The following is a 15,070-nucleotide window of genomic DNA, read 5'->3' on the forward strand; positions in this document are numbered from 1 at the left end:
CCCCTCCTGCCAATCCCCTAGAAAGAAACCAAACTAAACAAACAAAAAAAATTGACCATTTGGACTGTCGGCCCAACGGGAAAATTCTCTGTTCTGAGGGGCTGAGCCTGTGGAGGTTTGGTGTGTGGTGTATTTTCTTAGTGACTGGCCCTGGGCTAGTCCTGCACATTCTCACTGCATGAACATTTAAAGGGGTATGCCACTATTTTGGGGCTTAATACAGTTGAAATCGTTGGCCAGGGTTTATAAAGGTGGTAACGTGTCTTATTTTTCATGTTAAGCGTTGTCTTGCTTTAAGACAAGTTAAAAGAAGGAATATGTCGCTAAGCTAGTGAAAGTCAATGGATCCGTGTAGCACAATGCTACACGGATCCATTGACTTTCACTAGCTTAGCGACATGCTCCTTCTTTTAACTTGTCTTAAAGCAAGACAACGGCTTACATGAAAAATAAGACACGTTACCACCTTTATAAACCCTGGCCAACGATTTCAACTGTATTAAGCCCCAAAATAGTGGCATACCCCTTTAAACATCATTAATGGTCACTTCTCATTGGACTACACTGACAAAGACACAGACATAAATACAGACACAGATACAGACATGGCAACGTAGGCCTTACATCCAGCCTCGCTGTACAGCTGTCATATCCATATGCTCCTACTCACCTATTGATTTGTCTGTGAAATGCTCTTGCCTGTGGGGCTTTGTAGCGCAGCCCGGCGCGGCGCAGCGTGGCTGTCAAGGTGCTTTGCTTTTGTTGTTTATACTTCCCATTGATTCGTGACGTCGGCTGTCGATCAACAATATCCTTCACACCTATTTTTGATCTCGGAAACGGTAAAATAATTTGATCGGAGTGCATTTACCTGACCGCATCACGTCACTCTCGCCTGGCGGCGGTGGCGGCAGCTCGCTTGTCAACTCTTCATGCCCGGGTTATTGATTAACCTTGGCGTTTCCTACGCTCACTCGCCTGTTGCCTTGGCTGCTAAAATAATCTGACGTGTGGACTTTGTCATGCGCCGTAGCCATGGTTTCCTGCCACTTAACTTCCCACTGTGAAGTAGCCGAGGCAGGGAAAATGGAGAGGACTGACGGATGATGCGCAACTGTTTCTTTGTGATACTCTTTTACTTTGTTCAATTCAATTCAGTTTTTTCCCCCCCTCCAGGCTCGTGTCCAAATTCACACAAGACTCATAGGCCTACATTCTTTACAGTTAGTGAATGTATGACCATGATTTGTGAACTGCTGATTCACGATAGGCTATTTTTAAAACTACTTTCCCCCCCCCTCTAATTCACATTGAATGAGCAGGATTTACACATACTGTATGCACACAGAAAACTTGAACAATGAACACATGCACTTTTGAACCCACAATGAACAAATCACTTTTCACTGAATCGTTTTAAATGGTAATGGTTTTAATTATTTGCATGTATTGGGGGGCAACATACTGTATATAATGTACGCCCCACAGCACAACAAACAACAAAGGTGCATTAATGTCTCACCCATGCAAAGGTGCATTAATGTCTCACCCATGCAAAGGTGCATTAATGTCTCACCCATGCAAAGGTGCATTAATGTCTCACCCATGCAAAGGTGCATTAATGTCTCACCCATGCAAAGGTGCATTAATGTCTCACCCATGCAAAGGTGCCTCCTAAAGTTACCCCAAGGGAGCAGTGCAGCAGGCTGATACCATGTTCAAGGTAAGTCAGTCATGGAAGAGTGTTGGCTATTCACTCTCCTGAGCCACCTGCTCATGTCACGAATCGATAATGGATAACGCTTGGGCTTCAAGATTAGCTTTCTTACTGTGTTCCCAAAGATTTTCAGTGTGATATTTTGATTCCAGAGAAAAGGATCCTGGGGGCGCTGTGGCGCAGCGCGCTAAGCCCCCCACACTTGGGCTTGCATGCCCATGGGGACCCCGGTTCGAGTCCGGACGGGGTCATTTCCCAACCCTGCCCCATCTCTCTCCACACTCACTTCCTGTCGCACCTTCACTGTCCAATCCGAAATAAAGGCCCAAAAAGCCCATAAAAATATCTAAAAAAAAAATGAAAGAAAAAAATCCTCATGAATGGTCTCTTCCTTATCCGTCATCTCTGGTCCAACTACACCTCCACCACCATTTGAAGAGCTGGGAACTTCTCACAATAACGGGCAACGATTAACGCAGCTAACAGGTGGATCTTGTCCCTCTAGAACTGCCATCGCAGCGGCCTCAAACACTTCGTTGATCTCCTTGATGCTTTCAAATGAGCATTCCTTATAAGCAGAAGCACCGATGCGCTGGGCCATCGCTCTTCCGTCCTCCGTTTTAACAGGCTCCTGTCTCATCTTTGACAACTCCTTCACTACGTTTTCGTCATTTCTTAAGTCTATCTTAGTTGCCACGAGTATTATTGGTACGTTAGGGCAAAAGTGTTTCACCTCGGGCACCCATCTGTCAGGAACCTGCTCAAAGCAGTCAAGACTGTCCACAGCAAAGCACAGCAGGATGACATCTGTTTTCGGATAGCTGAGGGGCCTCAGGCGATCATAGTCTTCTTGTGAAGCAGTGTCCCACAGCGACAGTTCCACTACTTGGTTATCCACTTCAATGTCAACAACATGACTCCCAAATACAGTTGGGACATACACCTCAGGTATCTTGCCTAAGGTAAACGTAAACAAGAGCTTTGTTTTCTCAGATGTATAATCCCCAATTGCGATCAATTTCTTGCGAATAGGTGCCATGACGAGTCACATGCAGCTTACAGAGATGTCAAAGCTTACTGGCAGGACAAGATTATGAACAGATGTCAGTTTCCTTATGAGGAAACAGCGTAAATTATTTGTTCCAGCCTACCCTAGGGTGTGACCAAATAAAAGTAATTCTGTGTCATGTGACTGAACAAGTCATGGAGGTGTTTATGAGCCACTGTGATAAAGTGTTTCTCTTCCCCTTCTCACATGCTGCGCTTGGAACTTTTCTGAACAGCGCTTGCAACAGCACGCGGGAAATGAAACACTCGGATTCGCATTCGCAACATTGCAACATTCGTACACACACACACACACACACACACACACACACACACACACACACACACACACACACACACACACACACACACACACACACACACACACACACACACACACACACACACACACGCACACGAATTCCAAAAGCTGCGTTATGAAAACGAACTTCTTGTGTAGGGTTTGGTCAGGGGGGAAGTTAAAACAAAGTTTGGTGCTGCAGGCGGTCTCCATTAGTCACATGCGCTCTGTCAGTTAAGATGACATCGCATTTCACTCCTCTCACGCTTTGCAGTTAATTTAGTAATCTTACAACATCTCCAACATCTAGTCAGGTACCACTAGTAATGTTTCAGTACAAAACGCCCAATAGTTTCCTTACCAGTTCACTAGCACAAACGTGAAGAAGCATTGCACTCACCACTCCACCACACACTAGCTCCACCTCCATTCTCTCCCTGCGAAAGCGCTCCCGCTGGGAGAGCGTGCTTTTTCAGTCACTGGCAACTGCCAATCAAAACGTCATGCGCTTTGCGTCCAGATTGTGTTTGTTATGTTGATGTCTAAATGTTAAATGTAATTTTGGCCATGGTATTTTGATATTATGTTGGTGGTGGGCTACTTTGATTGTATTTTCTATGCTTTATTTTCAGTTTATATTATTGTAAATGAATGTAAATACTGATGTGTCTTTATATGATTGGTTGGTAGGTTGAGGGAACCAATGGGATGACTGTAGGCTCTCATTGGGCCAATTTAGTGTTAACCTACTGCTCTATTTAAGTCTCTGTCATTTTGTATTGTGGGGGCGTCAGGGTAGGTACTACCAGCTGTTTGCGTGGCTGTGTAGGTTGCTGCTGTCAGGCTAGCTTTATGCTTAGCTGTTAATTTATGCTTGGCTTTTGTTAACCGGCTAAAAAGTCTTAGCATATCTTAATGTTTTTGGACATTTCCACTTTATTTTCTGTTTGTTATTTTTGGATTCATTTCATTTTGTCAGACATTGAGAAAGCTGCTATCTTTTCAAATAAAAACCAACGAAACTTGGAGCCGTTGCTGCCACCTTGAATCCTTCCAAACTCAACTGTTCCAGTTTTGCCATATCCCGGTGTGGGGTGACCGCTCGCTACCTCACAGAGCCACTGTGATAAAGTGTTTCATCAGTGCATAATTATTTTATGTGCATATTAGTTTTACTGTGTATTCTATTGTTGTGATGTTGATGATGAAGTTTCTAATTTGTATAGCGTGTTAGTTACTGTAGTAAAGCAACAGTCGTGATCACAAACACTATCTCTAGCAAGGCCAGATTATCCATGCATGATAAGACGGTAACTATGAACCAAAGGACAGCACACAATATTACATAGTTGAGTCATTTCCTGTACTACTTCCTGTCCTAGCCTGGGGCTTCCCAATCGGGCCATGGCACTTATCACCCAGTGAACATGGGCTGCGCTCGCTCGACAGTGCTCCTAGGTGAACTGTAGGCACGGGTTTGCATGGCGAGTTTGGACACTGTATGTAAACCCACTGTGGTCACGCATAGCATATTCGTTTGGAATGATGAAGTGAAAACTCTGTAGAAATCATACGGATGATATACCTTCAGCATTCCAAATGAAGGTTCTATGCACGGTAAGTTTCACGTTTGGTTTATCATTCTCAAACTTCTTTTAACCTCCTTTGGTATCCCCCCCCTTTTCTTTACAATTACTGAATTAAAGAACATGATCCATGAAATGCTGATTCGTGATATTCTTCAAATTGTTCTTGTGATACTCTTTTACTTTATTCAGTTCAATTCAGTTTACTCATCCGGCTCATGTCCAAATTCACAGAGGACACATAATACATATCAAGACAATCAAACACCACTATAAAACATTGATAAAAAAATTGATTTAAATATATATATATATATATAGTATAGACTTTAGTGCGCTCTCAGCCTGGATGAATATCGAGAATGATCATTCATTTATCTCTTTTGATATGGTTTTTCCTTTTTCTTTACTGTTAGCGAATAAATTAACATGATTAATGAACTGCTGATTGAGGATATTCTTCAAACATCTTTCATTCACACTGAATGGACAAATGTGTGCATTTGTACACTGGTATTCTTGTTCTCACACCCATGCACACACACAAAACTTTTACCACATTCATTGTGAACCCCTGCTGATTACAGAATCTTAAGTCATTTTGATTCCAGAGAAAAAAGTCCTCGTGAATGGCCTCTTCCTTATCCATCATCTCTGGTCCAACTACACCTCCACCACCATTTGTGAAAGCCCATTGGGAAACTCTAACTCTAACTCCCATTGTCATTGTGAAACAGCACTCCACAGCACACAAGTGAACACTGCACACTGCACACAACGAAATTGCATTTATGCCTCACCCGTGCAAGGGGGCAGCCCTCAGTGGCGCCCCATGGGGAGCAGTGCGGTGGGACGGTATCATGCTCAGGGTACCTTAGTCATGGAGAAGGATGGGGTAGAGCACTGGTTGATTATTCCCCCCACCAACCTGGCGGGTCGGGAGTCGAACCGGCAACCTCTGGGATGCAAGTCTGACGCCCTAACCGCTCACCCATGACTGCCCAGAGAGCTGAGCCTGAAGAGCTAGGAACTTCTCACAATAACAGGCAACAATTTATCCAGCTAGTGCGACGATTTTGTCTTTGTACTGCTGCACGTGCTGCGGCATAAAACACATTGTTGATTCCTTCGATGCTTTCAAATGAGCATTCCATATAAGCAGAAGCACCGATGCGCTGGGCCATCGGTCTTCCGTCCTCCGTTTTAACAGGCTCCTGTCTCATCTTTGACAACTCCTTCACTACGTTTTCGTCATTTCTTAAGTCTATCTTAGTTGCCACGAGTATTATTGGTACGTTAGGGCAAAAGTGTTTCACCTCGGGCACCCATCTGTCAGGAACCTGCTCAAAGCAGTCAGGACTGTCCACAGCAAAACAGATGAGGATGACGTCAGTGTCCGGATAGGACAGTGGCCTTAACCCGTCGCAGTCTTCCCGTGAAGCGGTGTCATACAGCGCCAGTTCCACTTCTTGGTTATCCACTTTAACGTCGGTGATAGGGAAAGTGTCAATTACTGGTGGGACATACACCTCAAGGACCTTGCCTTCGGTAAACGTTGACATGAGCTTTGTTTTCTCAGATGTATGATCCCCTACTGCGACTACTTTCTTACGAACAGCTGCCATGTCAAGTCACAGCTTAGAGACGATGTCAAAGCTTAGTGTAGGTAGGGATGGAAAAAAACTTTCTGAGCAGGTTTCAGTTTCCTTGTGATGAAATAGGAGAGATTCTTTGGGCCAGCCCTCCCTTCTCTGTCACATGGCGGAACAGGTCAAGGAGGTATTCATTAACTACTGGGATAAAGGCAAGGCAAGGCAAGGCAAGTTTATTTGTATAGCGCATTCCATACACAGGTGCAACTCAATGTGCTTTACAAGATCAACAAATGCTAAAAAAGAAAGGAAACACTGAAGAAAGAAGGAATTATATTAGAGTCAAAGTGTTTCATCAGTGAAAACTGTTACTGTTTCACTGTGTATTCTATTGTTAAGATGTTTTAAAGGGGTATGCCACTATTTTGGGGCTTTTGGGGCAGTTAAAATTGTTGGCCAGGGTTTATAAAGGTGGTAAAGTGTCTTATTTTTCATGTAAGCCGTTGTCTTGCTTTAAGACAAGTTAAAAGAGGGAGTATGTAGCTAAGCTAGTGAAAGTCAATGGATCCGTGGGGGGCTGCTCGTTTTTCCGACACACCATTGGTCCGATGCGTCAATATTCCGAAAAATTCCCATTTATCCTACAGCACTTAATCTTACAGACCTTTTACCCAATAATATGAAACCCTTTGTCCCGACAGTCGGATGTTCCGACCAAACGCTACTTTAGTTTAGATTACCGTCATCTCTGATATGCGCAGTGGTCATGCAGCTGTCTGTGTCAGGTTAGGTTTAGGGAAAGCTTTGGTCAAGGCACAAATTTAAAACTCAGAAACATTGCATTAATGACAGGTTAGGTCTAGGGGTGGTTTTGGTAAGGGCATAGCTTGACCAAGCGCAATCTATGTGCTGGTTGCAGCCCATGCAGCTGAAGTCTAGCACCGAGGAAAAGAGGAGCAGGACATACGGAATTTTGATGACCGACTCCAAACAGCCATTGGTCGGAACATTGAGCGGTCGGAGCAAAGGGTTTAATTTAATTATTTCGAGTGAATGGGCTGTAGGATCAATGGGAAATTTTTGGAATATTGACGCGTAGGACCTAAGAGGCATCGGAGAAATGAACGCTACCGGATCCGTGTAGCATGTAGCATGATACCCCGGCCAACGATTTTAACTGTATTAAGCCCCAAAATAGTGGCATAACCCTTTAAGTTTCTATAATTTGTATAGTGTATTAGTTACTGTGGTAAAGCAACAAACAATATCTCTTTCAAGGCCAGGTTATCCATGAGTAATATAATAACAGATAAATAAATGAACTATGAACCAAAGTTCAGCACACAATGTTTACAGAGTTGTGTGTCAGTAATTCCCTGTACTAGATTCTTAGCCCTGGGGATTCCCAATCCGCCTTGGCACTTATTCCACTCTGAAGTAGGCCTGGAAACTCTGGAAAAAATGTTGATGTGTTTCAGAACCAATCACAGAATGGAGAGAGAGGGCATGACATAATGTTCGAGAAACGGAAGCTTTTTGTTGGTTTACAAATCCACTACTATGGCGGAACTCCACTGCTTTTCTGTTTCTCAACTCACTTGGCAGTACATGCCACTAAAACAGCATATTCCAGTACAAAGTCTTTCAAAGTTCTTACCTAACAGGTTCATATCTGAATGTTGCTATATTACTTGCTTCAGACTTTTTTAAGTGCCACATGCCAGTTTAGACCAACTCTATCCTATATTTTATTGTCAGTTTTGTTGATCCCAACAGCTCGATATATGAACCGGGCTGCATTGTTTTATACAGACCATTTTTTTTAACTTGTGTGTTTGCATTTTCATTTTCATGAATCTCTTCTAAATGGGCCATGCGTCAGTGCAGTGTGATGGATGGCCACGGTCCGGTTCTCCGATTTATTAGATTACTTGAGTCATGTGTACATAGAGACCTTTTGATTGTGAGCCTAAGCTCTACTCCATCATGCGTCCGTGACATTTATTCAGTTAAAATACCTCTGTGGTAATTCTCCAATGCCATAAAGAGAGATGTACTTAGAGGGTTACTCAGGCTGAATACCTCTGTGGTTATTCTCTTTCGACTTATATATGGTTATCGTCTTTTACCATACTTTACCACAGATAACTGCTTTCAGGCCGACCAGAACGGTGCCCGCACCAGTTACGTTCGACACGAAAGTGCTGACCTGCGAACCACCCGTGTTCATACGGGGCTCTGAACTTTACCGCATGTGGCTGCGTGTTACCCGGATGAACCTGCTGACATCCATGTGGTCGTCATGGTTCGCAAAGAGAAAAACAAATATTTTTCGCTACGCACTGCTAACCAACTTAGCGGTTTGTGAGCGCTAAGTTCTGTGGCATGAACACGGCGGCCGGTTTGTGATTAGGTGTGAGAGCGGGCACTGGCACGGTTGTCAGACGGCTTTAACGCGCCAACCGAGATGTGTTTAGTGGGGCACCTGTAGGGACCTGAATGACTTGTGCTAGGCTGGCCAGTATGACCTGGTTATGGAAATTCGTGTTGTGATGACGCAATTGAATACTGTAGGCAGGGGTTCCCAAACTTTTTCAACTTGGGGCCCACTCGAAATTGTCAAAAATGTTCGGGGCCCACCTCTGACCCAATTAAGAATAAAACCAAATACTGTAAATCAACAACAACACACACCAAAATATGATTATTATTTTTGGGAAATGATTTCAAGGCCCACTTGGAATACCTTCAGGGCCCACCAGTGGGCCCCGGCCCATAGGTTGGGAACCACTGCTGTAGAGAGACGTGTTCAGAGAGGGGTAGGTGTGGACTTCGTTTGGCAGCCCCACATGACAGGACCTTATGACAAGGTGTGTCCTGCTCGCTCGCAGGAAAGAAAGTGACACATGGCAACATGTTTACTCTTCCCTTATCTCTCTCTCTCTCTCTCTCTCTCTCTCTCTCTCTCTCTCTCTCTCTCTCTGTCTCTCTCTCTCTCTCTCTCTGTCTCTCTCTCTCTGTCATGCTCTCTCTCCCCTTTCTATATATCTACATTTCTGAATTGCACTCTCAAACTCCTTCACTCCTTCTCTCTTCCTCTGTCTCTCTATTTCTGTCGATTTAAAGACTTCATATGACTGGCTTCTCTTTATCTTTCTTTCTTTCTTTTTTCTTACTTTCTTTCTTTCTTTTTTCTTTCTTTCTTTCTTTATTTCTTTCTTTCTTTCTTTCTTTCTTTCTTTCTTTCTTTCTTTCTCTCTGTCCCATCCCCTCTCTCCACATCCACATCTCTCCATCCCCCATGTCTCCCCCCTCCCTCCCTCTTCTCCCCTCGTCTGTGAGGAGTGTCCTCTGTTTAACCTAAATAGCATCTTTGTATGACCAGTGCATGTAAAGAAATTGACAATAAAACTTGACTTGACTTGACTTGACTTGACTTGACTAAATAGCTGTTTATCTGAGTGCCTTTATTGCCTCCCCACCACCATTCTCATTCATTCCCAGCAGCTTTGTCCCTCTGACCTCCCACACACAATAAACACACACACACACATACACACACACACACACTTACGCACGCACACACACACACACACTGTGCTCCCCACCCACATACTCGCACTGCTTTTAGCGAGATTAGAGTGTGTGCGTTGGACTGTGTGTGTGTGTGTGTGTGTGTTTGTGTGATTGGTCTGTGTGTGTGTGTGTGTGTACTTGCACACGTGGGTGTGTGTGTGTGTGTGTGTGCATGTGCGCGTGCGTGTGGGTTCATGCGTATGTTTAAGGGTGTCCAGTAAATGGTTGGGTCAGTTGGTTGGTCAATTGGCTTTATGACCTCAGCAGGCCGTCTCCAGGTGGCCTGTGGGAAGACAATGGCCCCCACCACCACCACCACCGCCACCGCCACCACCGCCGCCGCCGCCACCGCCACCACCGCCACCGCCACCACCACCGCCACCACCGCCACTGCACACTGCATATTGCAATACTCTATAGACCAGATGAGAGACGCAGCCTCTGGAGCCTCTACAGCGCCATTACCAAGATTACAGCAGCACAGGGCCCTGGCCAGAGACCAGACCCCAGAGTTACATACCTACACTACAGGGCTTGACATTAACGTCAGAGAGAGTAGAGAGAGAGAGGTTCCATTGGCCCATTGTTTCCGGGTTCTACAATTGCAAGGGGGAGGGGGGGAAATCCCCCTTTAGGCAGACCTAAGGACTGTTCTATTCAATGCAAGGAGTATTATGACACGCCCCTTTAGGCAGACCGGAACCTGGTCACGTTGGGTGCCCATAGAAACCTATTATGTTGGCATATCTCTATATACTTAAAGAATCTCTGTTAACGTTTTCGCTTGCCAGCCACTGTGGCTAGTTGTTTTTCCAAGTCACTAGCCATCCAGCTATTCTACTAGCCACTAATTAAATTTTTTTTATTTCTTTTAATCATGACACTGTACATCTAACCTTAGAAGATACGGTGCTGAAAGCAAGAAGATGAGTGCATGGGTTTCTACATGGACATAAAACAAACAAATAGAAACTGAGTAACTGAGCTTTTTCTTGAACTTAAATGCAAACAATTGATACACAAGGGGCAAAGTGCAGAATATACACTATTCTTATATGTCATACCATAGAATAAGCTTGGTTCTATCTGCCAAATTGGCTAGTGACACTGAAAGTGTTACCAGCAGCACAGCCAAGTTTTACCAGCTTTTGGCCGGTTGACAGGTGCCAGTGTCAAGCCCTGCTACACAACAGAAGAGGGTCAGCTGGCCAGAGCACCGTACGCTGCAAAAAAATGAAATCGAATCGGAACGGAGCCCGGGTCCTCGGAGTAATGGTACACAAAAAAAAATGGAAAGCAAGCTTATTTTTCTAGTTTCAAGTAAATAAATATCTAGTTTGGATATTTGCTTGCAACGAACAAAATACATTTTGATCCATATTTCTGATATCCATAAAAGTGTGTTGGTGGTTAACGATGTTGCCCTGTGCATCATCATCACCCTGAGATGGTAAAGACAGATATAACGTTCCGGAAGTAACACACTGTAGACACCAGATGAGGCAGCCACGCCCCAAGGAGACCCATGGGGCACAGGGCAGTGCCCAGAGACAACACCCCCAGAGTACCACCTTCTTAGCAAGGTTATTTTTCTAGTTTTAGGAAAAAAGAACATCTAGTTTCAATATTTGCTTGTAAGAAGTATTATTTGCTTGTGTAGAAATGGTTTGGACAATGACACCCAGTGCAGCCTTTTCGACCAATGTTGCCTGGAAACATCACGACCGGCTCTTTGTTTACTGATGGAATCGTGAAGGTCGGACGCCCTTTGCTGTTGATGCACATTTGTGATATTCACTGATGATCATGAACGTGTTTTGGTGGTAAACAAATCCAAACTATTGCCCAGAAACATTGCTCAAAAAAAGTTGCCCTGTCCATCATCACCCTGAGATGGTGAGGACAAGTATAGGGTTTCCGATTTAAGACAATGAGGCAGCCACGCCCCAAGGAGACCCAGGGGGCACAGGGCAGTGACCACCAGAGACAGCACTCCTAAGGGGTCAGACATACCAAAGCCTAACGGAACGGCCGCGAAGACGAACGTGGTCTTTCTTAGTTTAGGCCGGTGTGTTTTTCTCTGCCTTTCACACTGTCAGCGTTGGCGTGCGCGGCCAGTTCTGTTCAAAACCCTCCCCACAGCCAAAGCTAGCATGCTGCTTTGCCATTCATTTGAATGAGACACCGCCGGTTGCCGGCATGAAAAATACACTCGAGTTCTGGAGAGGCTGCACCCCTTGCACGGGTGAGGCATTAATGCAATTTTGTTGTGTGCAGTGTTCAGTGAACACTTGTGTGCTGTAGAGTGCTGTGTCACAATGACAATGGGAGTTGGAGTTTCCTAGTTGGGATTTTGGATTGTTTGGTTTTCAGATGATGCCGCCAAATCCTAGGGGACCCCATGCACATTAGTCAGATGACTGCAGTGGGGAGAGGAGGACATTGTCCCCTGACCCCGGACCACCTCTTTTACTTTGACCACATCTGGACACCAATAGTGAGAAGTGTTGAGTGACAATGTAAGGGTGGTGCATACAGAGACATTCCCCCAGAGGACAGATGGTGGAGAGCATTGAGGGACGAGACAGGCACCCTTAGGGACACCCATAGGAGAGAGTGATGGCAGTGAGACAGGCACCCCGAGGGACACCCATAGGAGAGAGTGATGGCTGTGAGACAGGTACCGCGGGGGACACCCATAGGAGAGAGTGATGGCTGTGAGACAGGTACCGCGGGGGACACCCATAGGAGAGAGTGATGGCTGTGAGACAGGTACCGCGGGGGACACCCATAGGAGAGAGTGATGGCTGTGAGACAGGTACCGCGGGGGACACCCATAGGAGAGAGTGATGGCTGTGAGACAGGTACCGCGGGGGACACCCATACGTACTGTATAACCAGCCATCCGGGTAATTTGCTTGTTAATGTGCGTTACGCCCCTTTTTGGGGGAAAACAAACCGAATGTCTCATTAACTTACATGCTACATCGGCTAGACCAAATAAACACAGTCCATGCTTCAGCCATGGCTGTTTGGCTATATTATTTGAACAGCCGACAACACAACATGTCTTCGGCATGTTGAGCGTGAGCAACGCTAGTCTACAGGTCTTTGTCTGTCGTTTATTCTTTCCCAACGCCACTAATTGACTTGCATTAGCTTTTCATCCAATGTTTTCCCTCAAAAAGGGGCGTAACACACATAGCACACGTCACACCGCTTATACGTATAGGAGGGAGTGGTGGCAGGTGCGTAGAGGAAGGTCCCCTGAACACTTACGGTACATACACACCAAGATATTCGCGTTCGCGTAATGTGTCCGGGAGCATTGCAAGTCCGAGAGGTGCGCGGGCTGCCTTGCACACTGCACAGTCAGAGTCCACGTTATATCCGCGGGTAGCAGCCATTCATTTTCAATGGAGCCCGCTCATTGAACGCGGACGTCCGCGCAGGAAAATAGACTCGAGTTCTATTTTCAAGGAGCATCCCAGACATGTCTGGTTGGGGCGGACATGCGGCGTGCTTACACCGTGCTTACACCGTGCTTACACCGTGCTCCTATGTGCAAGGCATGATCTGTTTACAAGTATTCTAACCGTTTCAGACTGATACCGGACACGTTCAGTGGACGTTAAGTGGACATCCGCACTTGCGGTGTGTATGCACCGTCATGTGACGCCTTGCCGCCGTGGAGAAAACAATAAAATCTCGTCAGCCTATAGCCACCACATTTTTGCGTTTTCTTCTCCCATTCTAACAGCCCGATTGCAAATGAGGCAATTAGCTACCTTTTAATTGCGCTTTGGCAAGATATTGAATTAAATTTCTGTCATCAATGACGTCTTAGGACATCATCACGACGCCACAAGCACTTGGGGAGGAAGGGACTTAAGATATTGGAAATAATACTTAAAAGGAGAGGGTGTTGAGCACTGAGGGAGAATCCAAAAGGCCCCACAGGGACACCTATAGGAGATAGATGGGTGTGGTGCGAAGACAGAGACAGGTCCCAAAGCCCAGGACACAGCTGCGTAATAACGGAGAGTGTTGTGGGAACATCTAAGGACGGCAGTGACCAGAGTGAGGACCACAGAGAAGCACAGCACAGCACAGCAGAGAGGGTCCCTAGAGGACACAGCATAATGCTATCAGAGTAGGCTATTGGGCGAGAATGTAAGGGTAGTGTTGAAACAAAGGCGTTTCCAGGCGGTTCCTCAGGCCCATTTGTAACAAAATAAAGTGTATATTCTTTGGTGCACAAGCCCAGTGTGCGGCCCTTTCTATCACATTGGTGTTGAAACCGATACAGCTCCCAAGAGAATAAACGACACCTTTAGCACACTGAGGCAGGCTCAAGGGACTGAATAGAGGCTGGTTTACTGAGATGGTAGAGTGTGGAAAGACAAAGACGACAGCATGTACAATACCAGTATATAGTACTAGGGCTGCACAATTAATCGAAAAGAATTGAAAATCGTGATGAATTGTGAAATCGAAGTCGTGATTTCAATCGTGATTTAATCGTGCCAATAGTGACCTACCTTTGAGAGCGTCCTTGAAGCCAGAACATACTGACAGGCTGGTGTTTCTGTACAGAAATCTGTCCACCTAAGTTTCATGCTATTGCCTTTACATAATTATTACAATTCATTTTATTTTGCTCATCCCGTATTTAATTCGTTCTTGGTTATACTGTATTTCATCTTGTTATAATTTTTTAAAAATCTGCAAAAAAAATTGACCAAAGTAATCGTGATTATGATTTTTTCCATAATCGTACAGCCCTACACTTAATTGTACTTAATTGTCAGTTTACAGTACACTCAAATTCATTTTGTATCCCTGAGCAAGACTCGTTTAAGACAGGACATACACGTAAAATCATGCAAGTCTATTGCACATGTGACAAAAACAGAATCTGGTGACCTTGGACTAGTAGTCCAGAGGACACAGGCCTACACATACATGCAAACATTACACACTGTACAGTACAACCCACAATGTCTCCCTTTCAAAACCTGTCTGCATTATCTGTCAGGATTGAAGACATATAACTGTGATGGGAATGTTGTAACTGCACACATACCATGCAAAACATTTGTATGGTGAACTGTTATGGACAACATTGTTATTATGGAATTCCCAGTAATTCACATTATAATGCGTGAACGTTCACAGACTGAAGCCTGAACTTGATAAAAAAAAAAGATGGCATATAACAGCCATCATCAGCATCTGGTTTGACATTGTT

The 15,070-nt window shown here is 44.9% G+C and overlaps 2 protein-coding genes across 2 annotated transcripts; both read right to left on the reverse strand.

The window, feature by feature from the left end:
- Positions 1-2,168: 2,168 nt before the first annotated feature.
- Positions 2,169-2,756, reverse strand: LOC134456093 (rho-related GTP-binding protein RhoB-like). The gene has a single exon (XM_063207527.1). It carries the CDS (start codon positions 2,754-2,756, stop codon positions 2,169-2,171), a length of 588 nt encoding a protein of 195 aa, XP_063063597.1.
- Positions 2,757-5,685: 2,929 nt separating this feature from the next.
- On the reverse strand, positions 5,686-6,276 carry LOC134455414 (rho-related GTP-binding protein RhoA-B-like). Its single transcript, XM_063206443.1, has one exon. It carries the CDS (start codon positions 6,274-6,276, stop codon positions 5,686-5,688), a length of 591 nt encoding a protein of 196 aa, XP_063062513.1.
- Positions 6,277-15,070: the final 8,794 nt, after the last annotated feature.

The sequence above is a fragment of the Engraulis encrasicolus genome, chromosome 9 (genome assembly GCF_034702125.1).
Source record: "Engraulis encrasicolus isolate BLACKSEA-1 chromosome 9, IST_EnEncr_1.0, whole genome shotgun sequence".
Lineage (NCBI taxonomy): Eukaryota > Metazoa > Chordata > Actinopteri > Clupeiformes > Engraulidae > Engraulis > Engraulis encrasicolus.